General features: G+C 30.4%; 1 protein-coding gene and 1 long non-coding RNA gene across 2 annotated transcripts in view; one reads left to right on the top strand and one right to left on the bottom strand.

Annotated features, from left to right (window-relative positions):
• The window catches only part of LOC139516624 (glutamate receptor ionotropic, kainate 2-like), a 96,061-nt gene extending 87,685 nt beyond the window's left edge, over positions 1-8,376 (bottom strand). Inside the window, exon 1 of the mRNA XM_071306824.1 lies at positions 8,185-8,376. Within this exon, the coding sequence (XP_071162925.1) occupies positions 8,185-8,260 (76 nt within the window). The 5' untranslated portion in view covers positions 8,261-8,376. The remainder of the gene's footprint in view (positions 1-8,184) is intronic.
• Positions 1-16,913, top strand: part of LOC139516643 (uncharacterized) — a 681,292-nt gene that overhangs the window by 508,950 nt on the left and 155,429 nt on the right. The window lies entirely within an intron of this gene.

Genomic DNA, 16,913 nt, shown 5'->3' with positions numbered 1-16,913 from the left:
TAGGAACTGTTCATTTTGCTGATGAAATCAATTTCTTGAAAAATTATTAGACATGTTATTGAGTATAGACATCGCTAAACTTTTTTTTTTAGATAATTGGTATTCTGGATTATATAATGCTCTTAAAATATCTAATGTTTCATTGGCATTTCAAAGAAGTGATATGGATTTTCCAAGTCTATATAATGGCTTATGCCAGACTTGGTATAAAACAAACATTTTACTTGGGACTCTTGTGAATCAAAATGTTATTTCTTATTTCCATATAGTACACGAATCTCTTGTAGGACTGAACATTCAATATACCTGAAGAGTGTATTGTTGGTATTTAACGCCTCTTTCCACAGACTTGATTATTTAATGGCGGCTACTTTTTATTACTAAGGAGTAGAAGGAAATCACAAACCCTTCAGCAGGAAACATCGTAATTCTAGTAATAAGTTTTGTGTCGAGCACACCTTTCCACGAGTGGGTTTCAAACTAACAACATTAGTGCTGACAGACTACTGATCTCTGAAAAACACTCAGACACAAAGCCTTCCTCGATGCTTTAATTCAGATATATTTTTTGAAAGAATGCATTGGTTTCAGAATCATTGAAATGTATGATTTGTTGAACAGATAAGCTTGTGAGGGATTAGTAACAGTTTAATAGCTTTTTTAATATTTAAAAGCGTTAATTAATTTCCGACCGGACATTGTAGTAATTAAATGAACCTTGACGAAAATATTGTGAGGGCGTAGAATTCATTATGAATTTTCGGTGTTAACAACTATTGTTTTTCTGTTTGTCTTTTTCATTTTTAGCCATGGCGTTGTCAGTTTGTTTTAGATTTATGAGTTTGACTGTCCCTTTGGTATTTTTCGTCCCTCTTTCAAATTCAAACAATCCCAAGACTACAATATTAAAAATGGTATGACGAATCGTGCCTGAAAATGTATTTATATGTTTGAAATTACCATATCCTTTATCCAAGTTGATTGCAAGGTTTGTAAAGGCAAAACGTTTTATATATAGAATCAAACAAAGTGTTATGTGAACATATATCATTCCTAATAATCTTGAGACTGTAACGTTCTAATTAAATAGTGATAACATTTCAACAGTTAAGATGCTCTAAATATGACAGTTCTTAACCATTGTAGTGTGTTAGAGCTTTTGATTTTGCCATTTGATTAGGGACTTTTTTCTCGCAGTTCAGTATTTTTTTAATTTTATTTTCTAAATAGCAGATATCAGTTCTGAATTTGAAAAATAGAAGTTCAGAAAGTTAAATTCTTGAATACATTAAGATCAATGTGGCTTAATTATGTCACCCGATCGACAATGTCGGGTGACATATTGCTTTTCCTCTGTTTCTTTACTATTATTATTATGGCACCCTCAACGGAGTTGGGGTGACGTATTGTTATTCTACGTTTCTTTTTTTTCTTATTTTTCTTGCAACAAATTTTGTCCGCGCGATTTCTCTAAATCCAATGGACCAAAGATGATGGAACTTTACTATATTAAGCACCCCCATGTGCTGTGTTGCAGGAAGCATGGAATGGTTCAAGATGGCTACCGTTACCATGGAAACAGAACAAATGTGAAAAATTCAGGTTTTGGGTTTTGGTGAACTGTTTGGATATGCTTTAACTCAGAATTATTATATTTTAATACAATGTAAGTGCCCACTTTATACAGGTGTTCGATGATTTTGGCACTCATTGGAACTACTATGTTGCCATGGAAACTACTCCAAAAATTTCAAAAATCTCAAAATGTTCCAAACTTAATGAAACTTCACAGTAACGATGAGCAACATTGGAAGATGTGGAATTTGGCGTTGGAATTTCCAAAATATCTGTTGTTACCATGAAAACAATGCAAAAAGGTCAAAACTTTGAATTTTCACAGAACATTCCAGAACATCAATGTTAAATTTATTCTAGAGACATTAAATGGTATATGATGGTATATATGATTATGGTGAGAACAAATTGCAGCAGCAGGTTGACTTTGGAATTTTCAAAATGGCCGCCGTTACCATGGAAACAGCAAAAATACGGAAAACTTCAAAATGCTTCAAATTTATTGAAACTTATAACAAATGTTGCTTAGCTAATGTTGACTTGACTTTTGAGTTTGGAATTTCCAAAATGGCCGCCGTTACCATGGAAATTTCAAAAATTTCAAAATGCTCCAAAATTGATGAAACTTTACGACAATGTGAATAGACATTCGGTATTTCACATCGGAACTTTCAAAATGGCTGCCGCTCACCTGGAAATAGGGGAAGGGTGCCATCCGCTATTGCTTGCAATCGCAAATCTAGTTATTCTTCCAATGATTTTTGTCCGGCAGTTTTCTTGGAGCCAATGGACCCAATCTTAATGATAGTTCACTATATTGAGGAACACAAAATTTCGGGTTGCAGTAGGTTTTAAGACCATAAAAAATGGCTGCCGTTACCATGGAAACGGAACAATTGTGAAAAATTCCAATTTTTGTTTTTGGTGAATAATTTTGAGATGCTTAAACTCAGAATCATTATATTTTAATACAATGAAGCTGCAAGCCATATACTGGTTTTGGATGATTTTGGCAATCATTGGAACTACTATGTTGCCATGGAAACTACACCAAAAATGTCAAAAATATGAAAATGCTCCAAATATTTTGAAACTTTAGCATAACGATGAGCAACTTTGGTAGAGGTGGCATTTTGCGTTGGAATTTCCAAAATGTCTGCCGTTTCCATGGAAACAATGCAAAAAGGTCAAAATGCTCCAAAAACTTCCGGGTTTGGTGAATAACTTTGGTATGCTTGAACTTAAAATCATCAAATTTTTATGCAATATAGTTGTCCACTATATACAGGTTTTGAATCATTTTGACAATCATTGGAACTACTATGTTACCATGGATACAGGAGCAAAAATTTCAGAATGCTTCAAAATTGATGAAACTTGATCTGATTGTTGACTGTCAAGTCTACATATGACTTTTGAAGTTGGAATTTCCAAAATGGCCACGGTTGCCATGGAAACTGCGAAAATGTCAAAACTTCTGAAAATGGTTTTTACGTAATAAAATTTGATATTATTGGTAACTGACAAGTGAAGATCAGACTTTTGACTTTGAAACTTTCAAAATGGCTGCCGTTGCCATGGAAACAGTATAAATGTAAAAAACTTTAAAATGCCATGCATATTTGTGCATTTACTGTTAAACAAGTTTGAAATGGCTGCCGCTAAGTGGCAATAGGGGGAAGGGTGACATCCGCTATTGCTTGCAATGGCAATTCTAGTTTTGTATTTAGTATTTGTTTATATAGCTCCTAACGGTTTTTATTTACACTATTTTTAAATATCTGGCTTTCAAATATTCAATTTTGTGCGTTCTAGATGAATGTAACTCTAAACAAAACATTCGAACGCACGAAATTTGTTATTGTCAATTTGATACCTGTGTTCCAAATTTAACTCCGTTTTCACGTATTTGCACGTATTTGCTCTTTTAATGCAGCGGCATAAGTTGATAAGCAAGATAATCTTAACGTGCCAATTTATTTCTTCAAACATTTTATGTATGCATTTAAAAGATAGCATTTTAAGGAATGAGTGCAGATAATTCATTGTTACAATATATTTAACTGTTGATTATTTTATTTTGGAGCATTTATATGGCAAAAGAGAGTAATAAACTATATTGTTATGTTGACATATTAGAAACCCTATCAATATTTGTTCTTTCGTTCTGTTCATCAATTCATTGTTTCCAGATATTAACTTCCTGACGATGAAAAAAATTGGGGACAAGTATTTTTCCATGTAAATTTTATATTATTATAGAATTGTTTTCTATATGAATTAGATTTTCATAAAACAGTAAATTCACTAGAAAAAAGTCGTAAACGCATACATGATCCGAGATTTTTTGACTTGTAAGTTCAGCATAAAATTGGGAATGAAAATGGAGAATGGTATCATATTTAATGTACAATTGGTTTTGGTAAATATTTCTCATTTAATACAAATCTACTTGCTTTCTCCGGAAATGGAATAAATACTTTTAGTACTTTCACTCGCTTAGTTTCTTATCAGTACATATAGATGGTTTAAATTTGTTGACTTTGGAAAATACTTAATAATATTAGTTTTTCAAAAGTCAACAAAACTACATATTTACCACATAAAAAAGGTAGTTGTACATAATTCTCCTCTAACTATTTATTCAATAGGATAAATACACCAAGCGTTAAACTCGTATTAATTGCATTTTCCCATTACCAGTTGCACAGAAATTTAGTTTGTAATTCTTAATTCGTCTTCTAATACTAAAAGAACTTTCAGCAAACTTCTTGTTCGTACATTAAAAATAAAATAACATAAATTCATTGTAAGGTTTCCATTGCTAAAAGCGTTGGAAAAAAATCAAAACGTAACAAAAAGGTAGGATACTTCAGACTCTGGCATGGCGAAGCATTGAATGTAATACAAAACCATTGCTGTTACTACTTTAGAAATTACATTTTTCATCCCAAAAAATTATCTTGTTTATTTTGCCAAAATGTTATGTAATCCTTATCGCCAAAATCAATTTCGTAATTAACAAAAATACGTTTTATGAAATAATAATATGATACCCGGATATATGGATTATTTTCTGACAGAAACAATACTTTTTATATTTGATTAATACATGTATTATGACAATTTTAGCCCAGTTCTGTACTTGAATAAGGGTATAAAACGGTAAAATTATTAAGTATGTCGGATTTCTAAAAGGGTATGTACGTTTTTCAATAACGATTACATTTTAATTTGCTTATGCAGTAATAGCCTGTAAATAGCATTTAAACCTAATGAATTCTATTATTCAATAATCGTTCGACAGTTTTTCGAAACGAAATATGCATTTATCCTTACTTCTCCTGTAAGTATATGCTCAATATTTACTCACTTGCATGAAACATGACAAAATTCCAAAAAGTAAAAGTAAAAACACTGACATTCAAATTTGCATAAAACCTCTGTGTTCATCAGCTTTTTTTTCTATACATATGGTAGATACTTTTTTAAAACGTTTTGTTGCCTTCTTTATAATTTCATAAAGCTAATGTCAGACATTTGATATACAGGTGTGCTGTTATGTAGGAAACCGAGCAGTAAATGTTTAGTTTTGAACATTTTTCTTGGATAAATAGTATAACTGGCTAAAGATGTAACTTAGTTTTCGATTTATCAATTTTGAGCACATCTGCGACGTGTAGCTTAAACGGATAATCCCAAAGTTAACATTTAGACTTTCGTTATCATCGAGAAAAACAGCAAGATTAGTGCCGAAACAATTAATATGTATAGCAATTTTCAAATGGAATAGATGAGTTTTTTTAATTAGCTTTTATTATTTTACCCTAAACTGTTAAAAACAGCCATTAGAAGCCGACATCTCATTTCTTTAGAACTGAATTCAACTGACGAGCAGAGTTAAACACATTCATGAAAGATATCATCACTTTGGCCATTTTTATAGACTTACTGGTTACAAAACTTTGGATTTTCGTTATGCTTAGCATTTTCGACCCCAGAAACAAATAACTTAAAATTAAAATTGAGAATTGCAATACCTAAGCTGTATTTGACCAAACCAATTCGGAATTGTTGGTTCTCGATGCTCTTCCACTCTGTGACTTATGTTGCCATTTAACTTTTTCTTTCGAACGTCACTGATGAGTCTGTTGAATACGTAACGCGCGTCTGTTGTACAAAATTATAAAAACTGGTTTCTATGGGGAGTTTATTGCCTATCCCGTTACAAAAGAAACCAATATGTATCTATTTAAGCAATGTATCGGTATCTCACGAATAAAAAAAATTATTAGTTTATTGAGAAGTTGCTCTTAAAGTAAAGATAACAAATATTAAGTATTCTAGATTAAATGTTTTAGAAGTTGTAATGGTGACTCTACGTGTATTTTACTTTAAGCTTAGTGATATGCCATTGTTGATTATAAAATTCATCCTTTAACAAAACTGAAGTTTTAACTTTGATAATTCCTTATTCCTAATTCTATATGTAAAGAAACATCCCAATTTTTGTTTTTATTTCCGTGTTTTAAATTTGTGATATTGATGTTTCAAGGATGAAAACATGCTCAGATTTCAAATTCAGTATAAGAAAATCATATACATGTATTCGTTTGATGTATAATGAACTTTTTCGCCAATTTATCATCACCAAGACAAATATATTGAATTTGGATGACATTTTTTGACATTCAATTATGATTCAAGCCTCGTCTTATTGTTGCTCATAAGAAAGATAAGAAAAAGGAAGTGTATCGTAAACATCTGAAAAAGGAAATTAACCTTCCAACGGCAATATTGATAATGTAATTAATTTTATTTATAGACATCATATGCATTGAGATCATATGATAGACTTCCAAGAAATAATTACAGCGATTAATGATTTTCTTTTGAAATCTTTAAAGTGCGTGTATCGTAGAAATGAATTATGTCATTGTAACTTGTAATTTTCATTCTAATGTTACATTTGTTTTGGCTTTGAGTTTTGTTGTTTATGTTATAATTTACATCAAAAGAATTGAAAGTCGGCAAACGAAAATGTCCGGTCACACAAGTGAGACAATTATCCACAACAGAATCTACAAAAATATGCAAACAATATTTTCATCACAAAGACGATAATACTAACAGTAACAAACAACAAGCCACCATTAGGACATATTTCCATATAGACTGGGTTTTTAAAACAGAAAAAAAATATAGCACTATCACATAATGGTCGTCAGTGAAACTGATTCAATTCAATTCTGTGGTAATGAATTATGAACATATTATATACATTATCAAATATTGAATCAATTTGAATACTTTCTTCTCAAGGTTTGATTGTATTGCGTAATTGTTTGCAAACACGTAACATGTAAAATAAATTTAATTGATCTTTCCACATGTTTCGAAATCTGATTTTCAAATAACCTCGTAAAATGTCGAAATAAAATATCAACCAAGTTCATCGATGTGATACAATTAAAAATGTCAACAATTTGAAAAACAAAGGTTCAATTCCAAGTGAAATTTAGGAATACAGGTAAGACCACTACTTCTAAGTTTTTTTGTTTTTTTATATAGATATTTTTTTATATTAATATAGGTCACCAAGTAAACGAAGGGAAACAAACATATGAAAAACATTATTAGGTATTTATTATCGGGACAACACGAACAACTAAATATCAAATTGCAAAACTGTAAAAAGAAGCTTCAGGAATAGAGCACTTGATATTTTTTCACAAAAAAGTTCTTATCGCCTGAAAATTAAACTAAGACTTAAATAAATTTGACTGATACTACAAATGGCATATGCCATAACATTGAATTCTAAAATAGACTGAACATTTTATGAAATAAAATATCACATATGCATGTGCATGAGTCCAGTAGAAGTTCAACGAGCTATAGTTGCAGAATTTTACCAAATATGTGACGTAGCTCATTTACTGTACCTTGAATCAACATGAGAAAGCACCAAAAACTATGTATTTGTCTTTTGTTTTGTTTTGTATTGTCTCTCGTCCGAAATGAACTTCTAGGTAATTGTCATTGCTTACTTTTAAATGCTTTTGTAATGTTGAAGAATTAATTGTTAACTGCAGATCTATGGTAGTTTGTATTACAATTTTCAAAACTTTTTTGGACTAGGTACGATTTAGATGTTTGCATAAGGGACCGACAAGGTTATTGTTAATGAGTGCAAAAGCCATATCAACAGAAGATGTTCATCTCTAGTTGTCTTTAGTATGTCATGCTGTCTAGTCTGTGGTCAATCAACGTCTCTTTTCATTCATTAAATGTGTCACTGAAAGGGAAATATTAAGGACATTCTTCTAAATAAAAGCAAACAAACTCCATGTTATGAAAACAGATAAAAATTGAAGATACTTTAGCTTTATTGATATTCATGGGTACCAGTTTTGGTAGATTATGATAAATTGAATTTCGTGGATACTTGATTTCGTGGTTTTATCTAATTCTGCTTGCATGCACTTTTGAAACGAAATTAACGAAAATTAATATATATCCCATGATTAATAATTATTCCACAGTTATCTGTGTCGGGACCAAAATTTGTCTCCAATAGTGTACATACAAAGAACTGAATTTACTTACCAATCTTTAAAATTACAGTCTGGTGGGACAAAATTGGTAATCCAAATAAGAACACAAGTAAAATGGAACTCCTCATAACTGATTGTTATTCAACATTGAATCATAAAGTTAATGTGTTGCGGATAGTATAAGTTTCCAATGTCGCAAATATAAACAGAACAAAGCTTGACGTTGTTTCTTGTATTCCATCATTTAAATCATTACTCGTATAACAATCGCTTACATTAAAACACTACCAGATATAGTTTAAAGCCGGCTGCCGTTAATGATCAATACCAAATTACTAAATAGAGACTTATTTATCCATTGATAAACCTTCATAAAAATTGGAAATTGTTATTATTATTTATTTAACGTGTGGATTGTTTGTAATTTGGCGTTCTTTCTACGGTCGTTGCCTGTGAAACAATTCCAATGGGAATATTAGTGACTAACATCACATTAGGACAAGATGATGGAAAGAAGAATATTAATTGCTTTTTTAACTTTTAATTAATGAAATAACCTAAGTATAAAAATGAAGCGAATCTTTTTTATTGATTCCAAGTACAAGTATTCTTTATGTTTGTTTGCTAGCGCCACCTTGTAAATATCAAATAATTATTTGTTATTATAATGAATCGTTAAAATAACATATCATTCATAGTATGCTGTCGTTTAATATGTCTATATCAACATAAGTACCGATAATCAGGTTGTCTGAATATTGATATTGTAAAAACATCAGCTGTGAGATACAACTCGAAGCTTTGTGTCGAGTGAGCGCTGCAAACGAGACAATTCCAAAAAGGCTTCATAATGTGATGTGCTGACATTTTAAGATATAAATATGAAGAACATTTCATAATCGATTCATTGGATAGTATTTCGGTTATTTGCATGATAGAAACAAGTGTTTTCTTTGTTTCACCAGCAAAGCGGAAGATGACTAAGTCTAGTTTGGGTAAGACGTCGGTTCATGTATTATGACGTCATTGATATGTCTGGGTACAATTTGTTTAGAGTTAAGGTCAAGGGACAGTAAGTGTGCTATGTCACAGATTTTGGTAATATTTTGCACTTAACTTTTGCTCGTTAAACCACAGTTTTAAAAACAAAATTAATTCATCTCTTTTATTTTCTTAAATCTATCTCTTTAATTTCCTAAAATATTACTAATTGAGGTTTTTGTAGATAGATAAACATTTGAATATGATTTTGTGGTGCTCAGTCCTTATTTTTCTATGTTGTGTTTTGTGTACTATTGTTTGTCTATTGATCCTTTTCCTTTAAGCAATGGTGTTTTCTGTTTATTTTGGACGAATTAGTTTGGTTTCTTTCAGCGTTTTTGGACAGAAAAAAATATAAAATCGTCGAAACGTTCATAATTTGTCTTTATAATAGTAATATTAGTCTACATAGATTTTTTTCAGTTTGGCATATGGCGCCATAGTATAGAGACATGCGTGTTTATTTTATAATGTCATTAACCAACTTGACGCAATACGGACAACGCTTTCTTTATTTCAATTTGACTTGGTCATAAAGCATGCATATATTTTACCGTAACTATGTACTTTTACTGATAATATATTAACATAGTAAATCGATACTAGTCAACCAATTATGAACTAAAATAGTCATTTTTATTTGTAAGAAGTTCCTGTATGAAGCCTGCCTATATAAATAAAGGTATAATAAGAGGAGCACAGTTGGTTCAAATGGGAATGCCGATTGAATGTTGAGAGACAAGTCCTCAAAACATAATCACTATGTTGTCAATCCAGAAACCAAGCGTCTTGATGATGTAAGTTTCAGAAATTCTTTTGTTAGAATCAGATTGATTTTGTTACAAAGTACGATTTATCTATTCCTTAGACAAAATACACTTTTATCCACGTTGGACATTCTTTTTAGCGTCTTTTTTGTTCATTCATCATCCGTAGTATAGATTCAAACTCAGTCAAGATATGAAAATTGGGAATATGGATCCGTTGATTACATTACTGACCAGACGACTTTACTGGTATTTTACGATTCTAGACCGCAACAATATGTTGCTAAAATATTAACACCACGTCACATCGTTTCTGTCAATACATTCGTGATTGTTACCCAGACTTGCTAGAATTATCAACGTTTTGATATCAGTCGTTCTTGTTAGTAAATCTGTAGGAATAGTTATTTTGTATATTGAACACATAACCTAAATTCGTTCAGATAAGGTGCCCAGTCTTGGTTCATCTTGCTCGCACTCTAACAATTGTATGGCATACTCTTCAAATGCATTCATCAGACACACTAAATTTTGCTTTTAGTTGAGTTTCTGGGGATTATTCTAATATGTTGACGATGTTAAGGTCTCCTATTATAAATAACAAGCGGGAAAATGTTTGTACAAGGACAATTCATAACGGCAGAAAAAATGGTACTGTTTATGTTATTACATATTGTGTTTTTATGTACAATATCTCTTATACGATATTGATAATAATTCGATATTATTTTCTATATCTTAACATTTATTAATTTGAAAGAATTGAATGAAAAATCTATTAATCATTCTTTTTTTAAGATTTAAAGACATTATATTTACAGTGTTTGAGTTCAAATGAACTTGTTAAAGTATTATATATGTACCAAATGCATACAGTCTGAGTCAATACCTTAAGGACAACAGTCTATTTAATAGATAATAGATTTAAGTCTTATTTATTATTTTACGTCTTTTTTTTATTATATTTCTAGTTTATTATTTAAATATTTACCATTATGCGAAAGCAATTGGTTCATTTACATTCTAAAAGCATAAATGTAAGTAAACATAGTTTGTTTTTATTATTCTGAATGTATTAACACGTTTTCAACGAAAGCTGTCATGGTCTGTAAGGTAAAATTAATTAGAAATATGATCATGAAAAAGATAATTTCGCAAAACAACAATCGCTTCATTTTAAAAGCTGAAGTAAGGACAAACTCAGTTAATGTGCTTGACCAAAACGCTTCGCAAGAGGTACTTTCAAAAAGAAAATATCAGAGTAAAAACATAATGTTTATCAAATATTTATTATCATTTCTATATTCATATATTTTTTAATTCAATCTATTGTTTTGCATATCTTAACTTTAAATAACTTTAGAGAAGTACGTTTTAAGTTTAATATTATTCAGATAGGTTTTTTCCAATTCACCTTCATGGTGGAATTCCATTATCTAGATCATCCTTGCACTTCAATACTTTTGTATTATTGTTATTAGATAACTTCACTGGACCGGTAGATTTATGTTTGCAATCATGATTTTTAATTTGATCTCAATGCATCATTTAAAATATTTGTCTTATTAATATTATTGATTTTCTTCTGATTATATTTTTTCCTTCTGTCATTTGTATTTCTTGTGAATGATTTATTTCATAAGATGACGCTCAGGTGTCTGGTATATGATATTGCACAGTTTATGCGCCTTCGAAATTGACACTACTTCTTAACGGAAAACTTTTCTTCATATGAGATATCTCCCCGAACACCTTGGGAGTGTATGTCCTCCGTAACCGTTAAAAAAAAACGACAAATTTATTTTACCAAATTGTTCGTTATATGTACTTGATGTTTTGTCCAATTTTGACCGAAACGACAAGATGACTTCATATAATAACTATTTCTCCTTTTGTATTTAGCATTAGGGAAATGTTTAGCATGAATTTTAAGTGATATGGACCTAAGGTGTTTTGATTTGAAGACATTGGTTCACTAAAATGAAGTTATGATCAAGGTAAAAGGTCAAGGTCATATTTCCAGTTAAGAATTTTCATATAAACTTTGATCTAAGAGCTGAAACATCAGCATTTTTACAGATAAACAATATATGAAATTCATCCCATATTCACTTATTACATAATGTGCATATTTTATTTTTCCTCGCGATCCCCACCCATCTCCCCGTCTCAATATGTTATTTCAAATTCGAACATCGAAGTTTAGATTTATAATATATGTTCTGATGTATTAATCGTAATAAATATGGTTCCAAACAAAACTCAAATTTAAACAAAGAAAAGTGTACCCCCTCCCCTGGATGCAGTATGTATATGTGAGAACCAATGCTGATAGTACTTATCTGTTAATCGCTGTTAATAAAAACAATTAAACAACACGTTATATAAATTAAAAGCGGGAGGTTTGGCATGCCACAAAATCAGATTCAACCCAACATTTTTTCTTAAAATGTCGTGTACCAAGTCAGGAAAATGGCCATTGTTATATTATAGTTCGTTTCTGTGTTACATTTTAATGTTGTGTTTCTGTTGTGTCGTAGTTCTCCAATTATATTTGATGCGTTTCCCTCAGTTTTAGTTTGTAACCCGGATTTGTTTTTTTCTAAATCCATCAATGTCACACAGTGGTTAACTACTGTTGCCTTTATTCATTCATGCGTCCGACGCAGTTTGGAGTAATGTTGTGTTTCTGTTGTGTCGTAGTTCTCCAATTATATTTGATGCGTTTCCCTCAGTTTTAGTTTGTAACCCGGATTTTTTTTTTTTTTCTAAATCCACCAATGTCACACAGCGGTTTACTACTGTTGCCTTTATCCATTCATGCGTCCGACGCAGTTTTCTGATTTTACTTCATCCGGAACGCTCTAAGACAAATATTTGAAAGTCAAGGATAATTAAGAACCGAAACACTTAAGGAGCCTTATGACAAAAAAAAACTTTATGAAATAGCCAAATCCGAACAATTTTGGAAAGGCTTGTTGTAATCATGTCAGTACAGTACAAAGTTGTACGTCACTATATATATATATGTATTTCTGGAGTATGAGAGCTTCTAATAGACGTAATCTAGAAAAGCACTATAGACACAAGAAATTTATAAAGTTTTATTTCTTTGATCAAATTAAATGACAAAGCTTATAATTAAAACGTTATAATTATATATAAATAATTATTTGTATTATTGGTATTTCATTATCTTTGTTTCATTTGAGAGTCAATTTCATTCTATCGATATCTGTGGGTTTGTATCATGTAAACTACCCATCTAACAAAGGGTATTATGATTAGTATTTATCAGTTGTCTTCATAACGATTCTGATTTAGTAGTAAAGATAAAACAATAGACTTTTTTAAATTCAACGAAAATTCGATGATTTGAAGTATTGATCCTAGACACAATGAAGAGAATGTAAATTACACCCCTCATCTCTGTTAATTGATATATTTCAAATGAATGTAATGAAATGTTTAGAAGGAAACAAAATTGGAAAATAGACTATTTGCGGTTTTAGATAATGAAAAGAAAATCACAAAAAATTATCGTTTGTGATCAGAAACAACATTGATTTCAATCAAAATAGGCTCTGGTTTGTGTTTTGATTGTGTGTATTCATTCTCTTTAACGTAATACCACCTTCTTTTAGTAAATCGAAATCCATTAAAAATGTTACGGTAAACACAGTGGATTCCTGTAAACGAATAAAGTTTTCTAAAAGCTTAAACTGCAACTTAAATATGTATTCATCGTACCAAGTCGGATAACAACGCAAAAACGTAGAGCAAATGGTTGATGTAGAGAGGATATTTGATGGTGTTACAACAAACGGGGATTATTTTATTTTTTAATTTAATCTTAATTGTTTGATACTGAAGTGTGAATGGGCTACACATCTAGTGAATATGTGAGCACAGACATCGTGAAGAAAAAGAAACGTTACATAACATGGATATTATACGAAAAATCCCTTTGTTTCTTTATTCGGTAAAGACAACAAGAAGTGTTCTAGCAGCCGTATAAAAAAATATTATGGCTGTGGTTTGTTATATATTTTTGTCACACTGCGCTCTGTAAGATACGAAAAGTATATATTATTGCAATTCGTAAATATGACAGTTGTTTTTCGTTATTTTTATTAATAACTTTTGATTTTGTCCGTTTTAGGGACGTCCCCTTTTTCGTTAAGTTACATTGGAGTCCGATATTTTTTTATTTTATTTTTTATACTTTTTGCTTGCAGTAATTGACATTCAATCAGCAGAGGTGCCAACCCAGGTGTTAGTTTTAACATTGACAATACCAAACTAATATGAACTAGCTTTCTTTAATATTTTGCTACTATAAACATTTCGCTAAGACAAATAAGGATTATGTACCCTTTTGTTGATCGGTGCTTGATAGATATAGGATTATTGCATACAGTGCTTGTAATGAGTCTATAAATTTATATGATTTTTTAACAAATATTATTATGGACCAAATGTATTACAATTACTATGACGCGCTCGACTTTAGAGACTTAGCACGAGGTTTGCGAATTTAAAAGTTGTCTGGGTCTTTTTGTAAACAGTGAACGCTTGCACATCATGGGCATATATGTGGGTAATATTTTTTTCTAAATTTATATAACAAAAATATGTGTATCTAAAGCCGTATGTTTTCAGCAAAAATCTTGACTAAATTAAATTTAAAAAAAAAACACAATATTTATTAAAAACAATCAAACAATATATAATTTTGCTTTGGACTAGTTTTCCCCTTGGTATGTGTACAAAACTGCACATCTCTATTAGTACTAGTCTTAATGCTGTTTTGATATTAGTGCACTTTGGAAATTTCTTACTACACATTGCTACAGTAGATGTCATAAATCTTAAGTGTATATGTACGTTGTAATCCAATCTCTTTTCTACATTAGAGCAACCAAAATGTAAAATCTTGGTAAGTCATCTTTTTTTTTATATTCAAAAACATATGAAGCAATGTAAATAATAAACAATAAACCTGAACTTACCTGTTGTCAAATAGAAAAATAATTGTGATAGTTAAAGATATTTTTCAATGATTAATGAATCAGCATTCGAAATGTCGATTAAATCTTTTTAGTCATAATACAGGATTTATAACAATATAACTGATTTCTTCACTGTCTTATAATCTTTAATTATCTGTTATTGCTATTAAACTTCATTAGCACGTATGTTTAGATTCTTTCATCACAGATTTCCCTCGCACTTGTGCTGTGCAGTGGCCAAAGTTATAACGAAAGATCTCGTGGTTAAGGTCAGTGCATACGGGAAAATCTCTGCGAATTAGTGTCTTGGAAGTCAATAATTCACTATCTGTCATTTATGAAAATTTTGATAATATAAAGGATATTCTTCAAAAGAAGTTCCTGTTCACTTCATTTAGGGTAAAACTTTGCCATTTTTTGTTTTTAAATTTCAAGTTTCATATGACTTTAAGGACAGAAATTTCGCTAAAGATTTGTTCAATTACTTTATAACTATGAAATGAAAATCAACTTGATTATTGTCAAATTTGTTTTTGATTCTAGCGCCGCTAATGATTTCAAATGAAATGCATGTATGGCGCGTTATAACTTATAGCCCTAGTTTCTTTAATGAATTTTAGTAACCACTGGATGGTGCAACTATTTGTGAACGTTTCGTCCAAAGAGTATCACCAACCCTACACTTGCGTTTTAACATGAATATAATTGGTATATTAATTTTCTGTAAATTTCTGCGGTTTGATCTAACCCCCAGGGGATAACTTGTACCCAAGACATAGACGGTTTTGGCAAGATATGAAAAATTTTATGAAATATTATTTTCGGTGAAAATCAAAAAGTATACAAACATTTCTTAATCGCCAATCATTTTTCAGGTTCGAAAGTAGATGGTAAAAGCATTTATATTCTTACTTGATATGATTTAAACTTGTAACTGTTTTTATAAATTATATTATTATCGCTTAGTATCGAAAATACTGTGGATTGAAAAAACATATTTCAAATTTGCAATGAATCGTTCATTCCAAATTAAAGTTAAAGTAGCTTTTAGAAAATTAATTTATAATTCCCCTTATCAAATGATAAACACATGTTGACTTTCAGTGTGTATGAGTTATAGGCCAAGATTATTAATTAAAACTAAAGATATACCACTTCATACATATCTCCTATAAAACTCACCTTCGAACATAAAATGAACATACATGTGTTTTATAAAAGTACATTTTATATCACGATTTGCTATCCGGATTAGGTTCTCCTTCATATTTACTTAACATGTGTAATAAAAGAAAAACAAAAGTTAGCAATATGAAAAAAATCAATGTTCATTGATGCTTTCTGTTTGCACAGAGCAGAATTAAAAACTAATCCAGCCACGAATGAAAAATTAATAGAAATTTATATCATTTCATTTACCCCTTCTGAATTAATTGTTAGAAATGAGATCATTATCTTAAAAATTAAATTAAGTACAGGAAAATTGATTTTTCTGATTCAAATTGTTGATTTCAAAGGAATCTTGTTATTTCACTTATGACAATTAATTTGTTATCTCCTAACACTAGTCAGATTACAAAACAAATGTCAATAAATGCTAGACTGGTACTTTTAATTATCATCTTACCGATTGGCCAATTTTGACTTTGATTTCCTAGGAAAAGGACGTGATGACATCGTCCATAGTTATGATCACCACGCGTGTGATTTCAGGCAAAACTGTCATATCATCTGAAAATCATCTGTTACTAACGGTAGTTATAACAATCTTTTGTAGTTTAAATATTGTTTTTAGAAGTTATTTTCTTAATCGCAAGTTTTTCTGGATATTATTAGACAAGAACTATATCAGGTATATTTATCATATCATGTTATAGTATTCAGTTTACCAAACACTCATTTTCTTAAACGGACTTATAGATTTTAGCTAGGCATCGAATATGGCCTTGAAATAACACCCT

This window comes from Mytilus edulis, chromosome 3 (assembly GCF_963676685.1).
Source record: "Mytilus edulis chromosome 3, xbMytEdul2.2, whole genome shotgun sequence".
In the NCBI taxonomy this organism is placed as follows: domain Eukaryota; kingdom Metazoa; phylum Mollusca; class Bivalvia; order Mytilida; family Mytilidae; genus Mytilus; species Mytilus edulis.
This window is presented reverse-complemented; position numbering and strand designations above follow the sequence as displayed.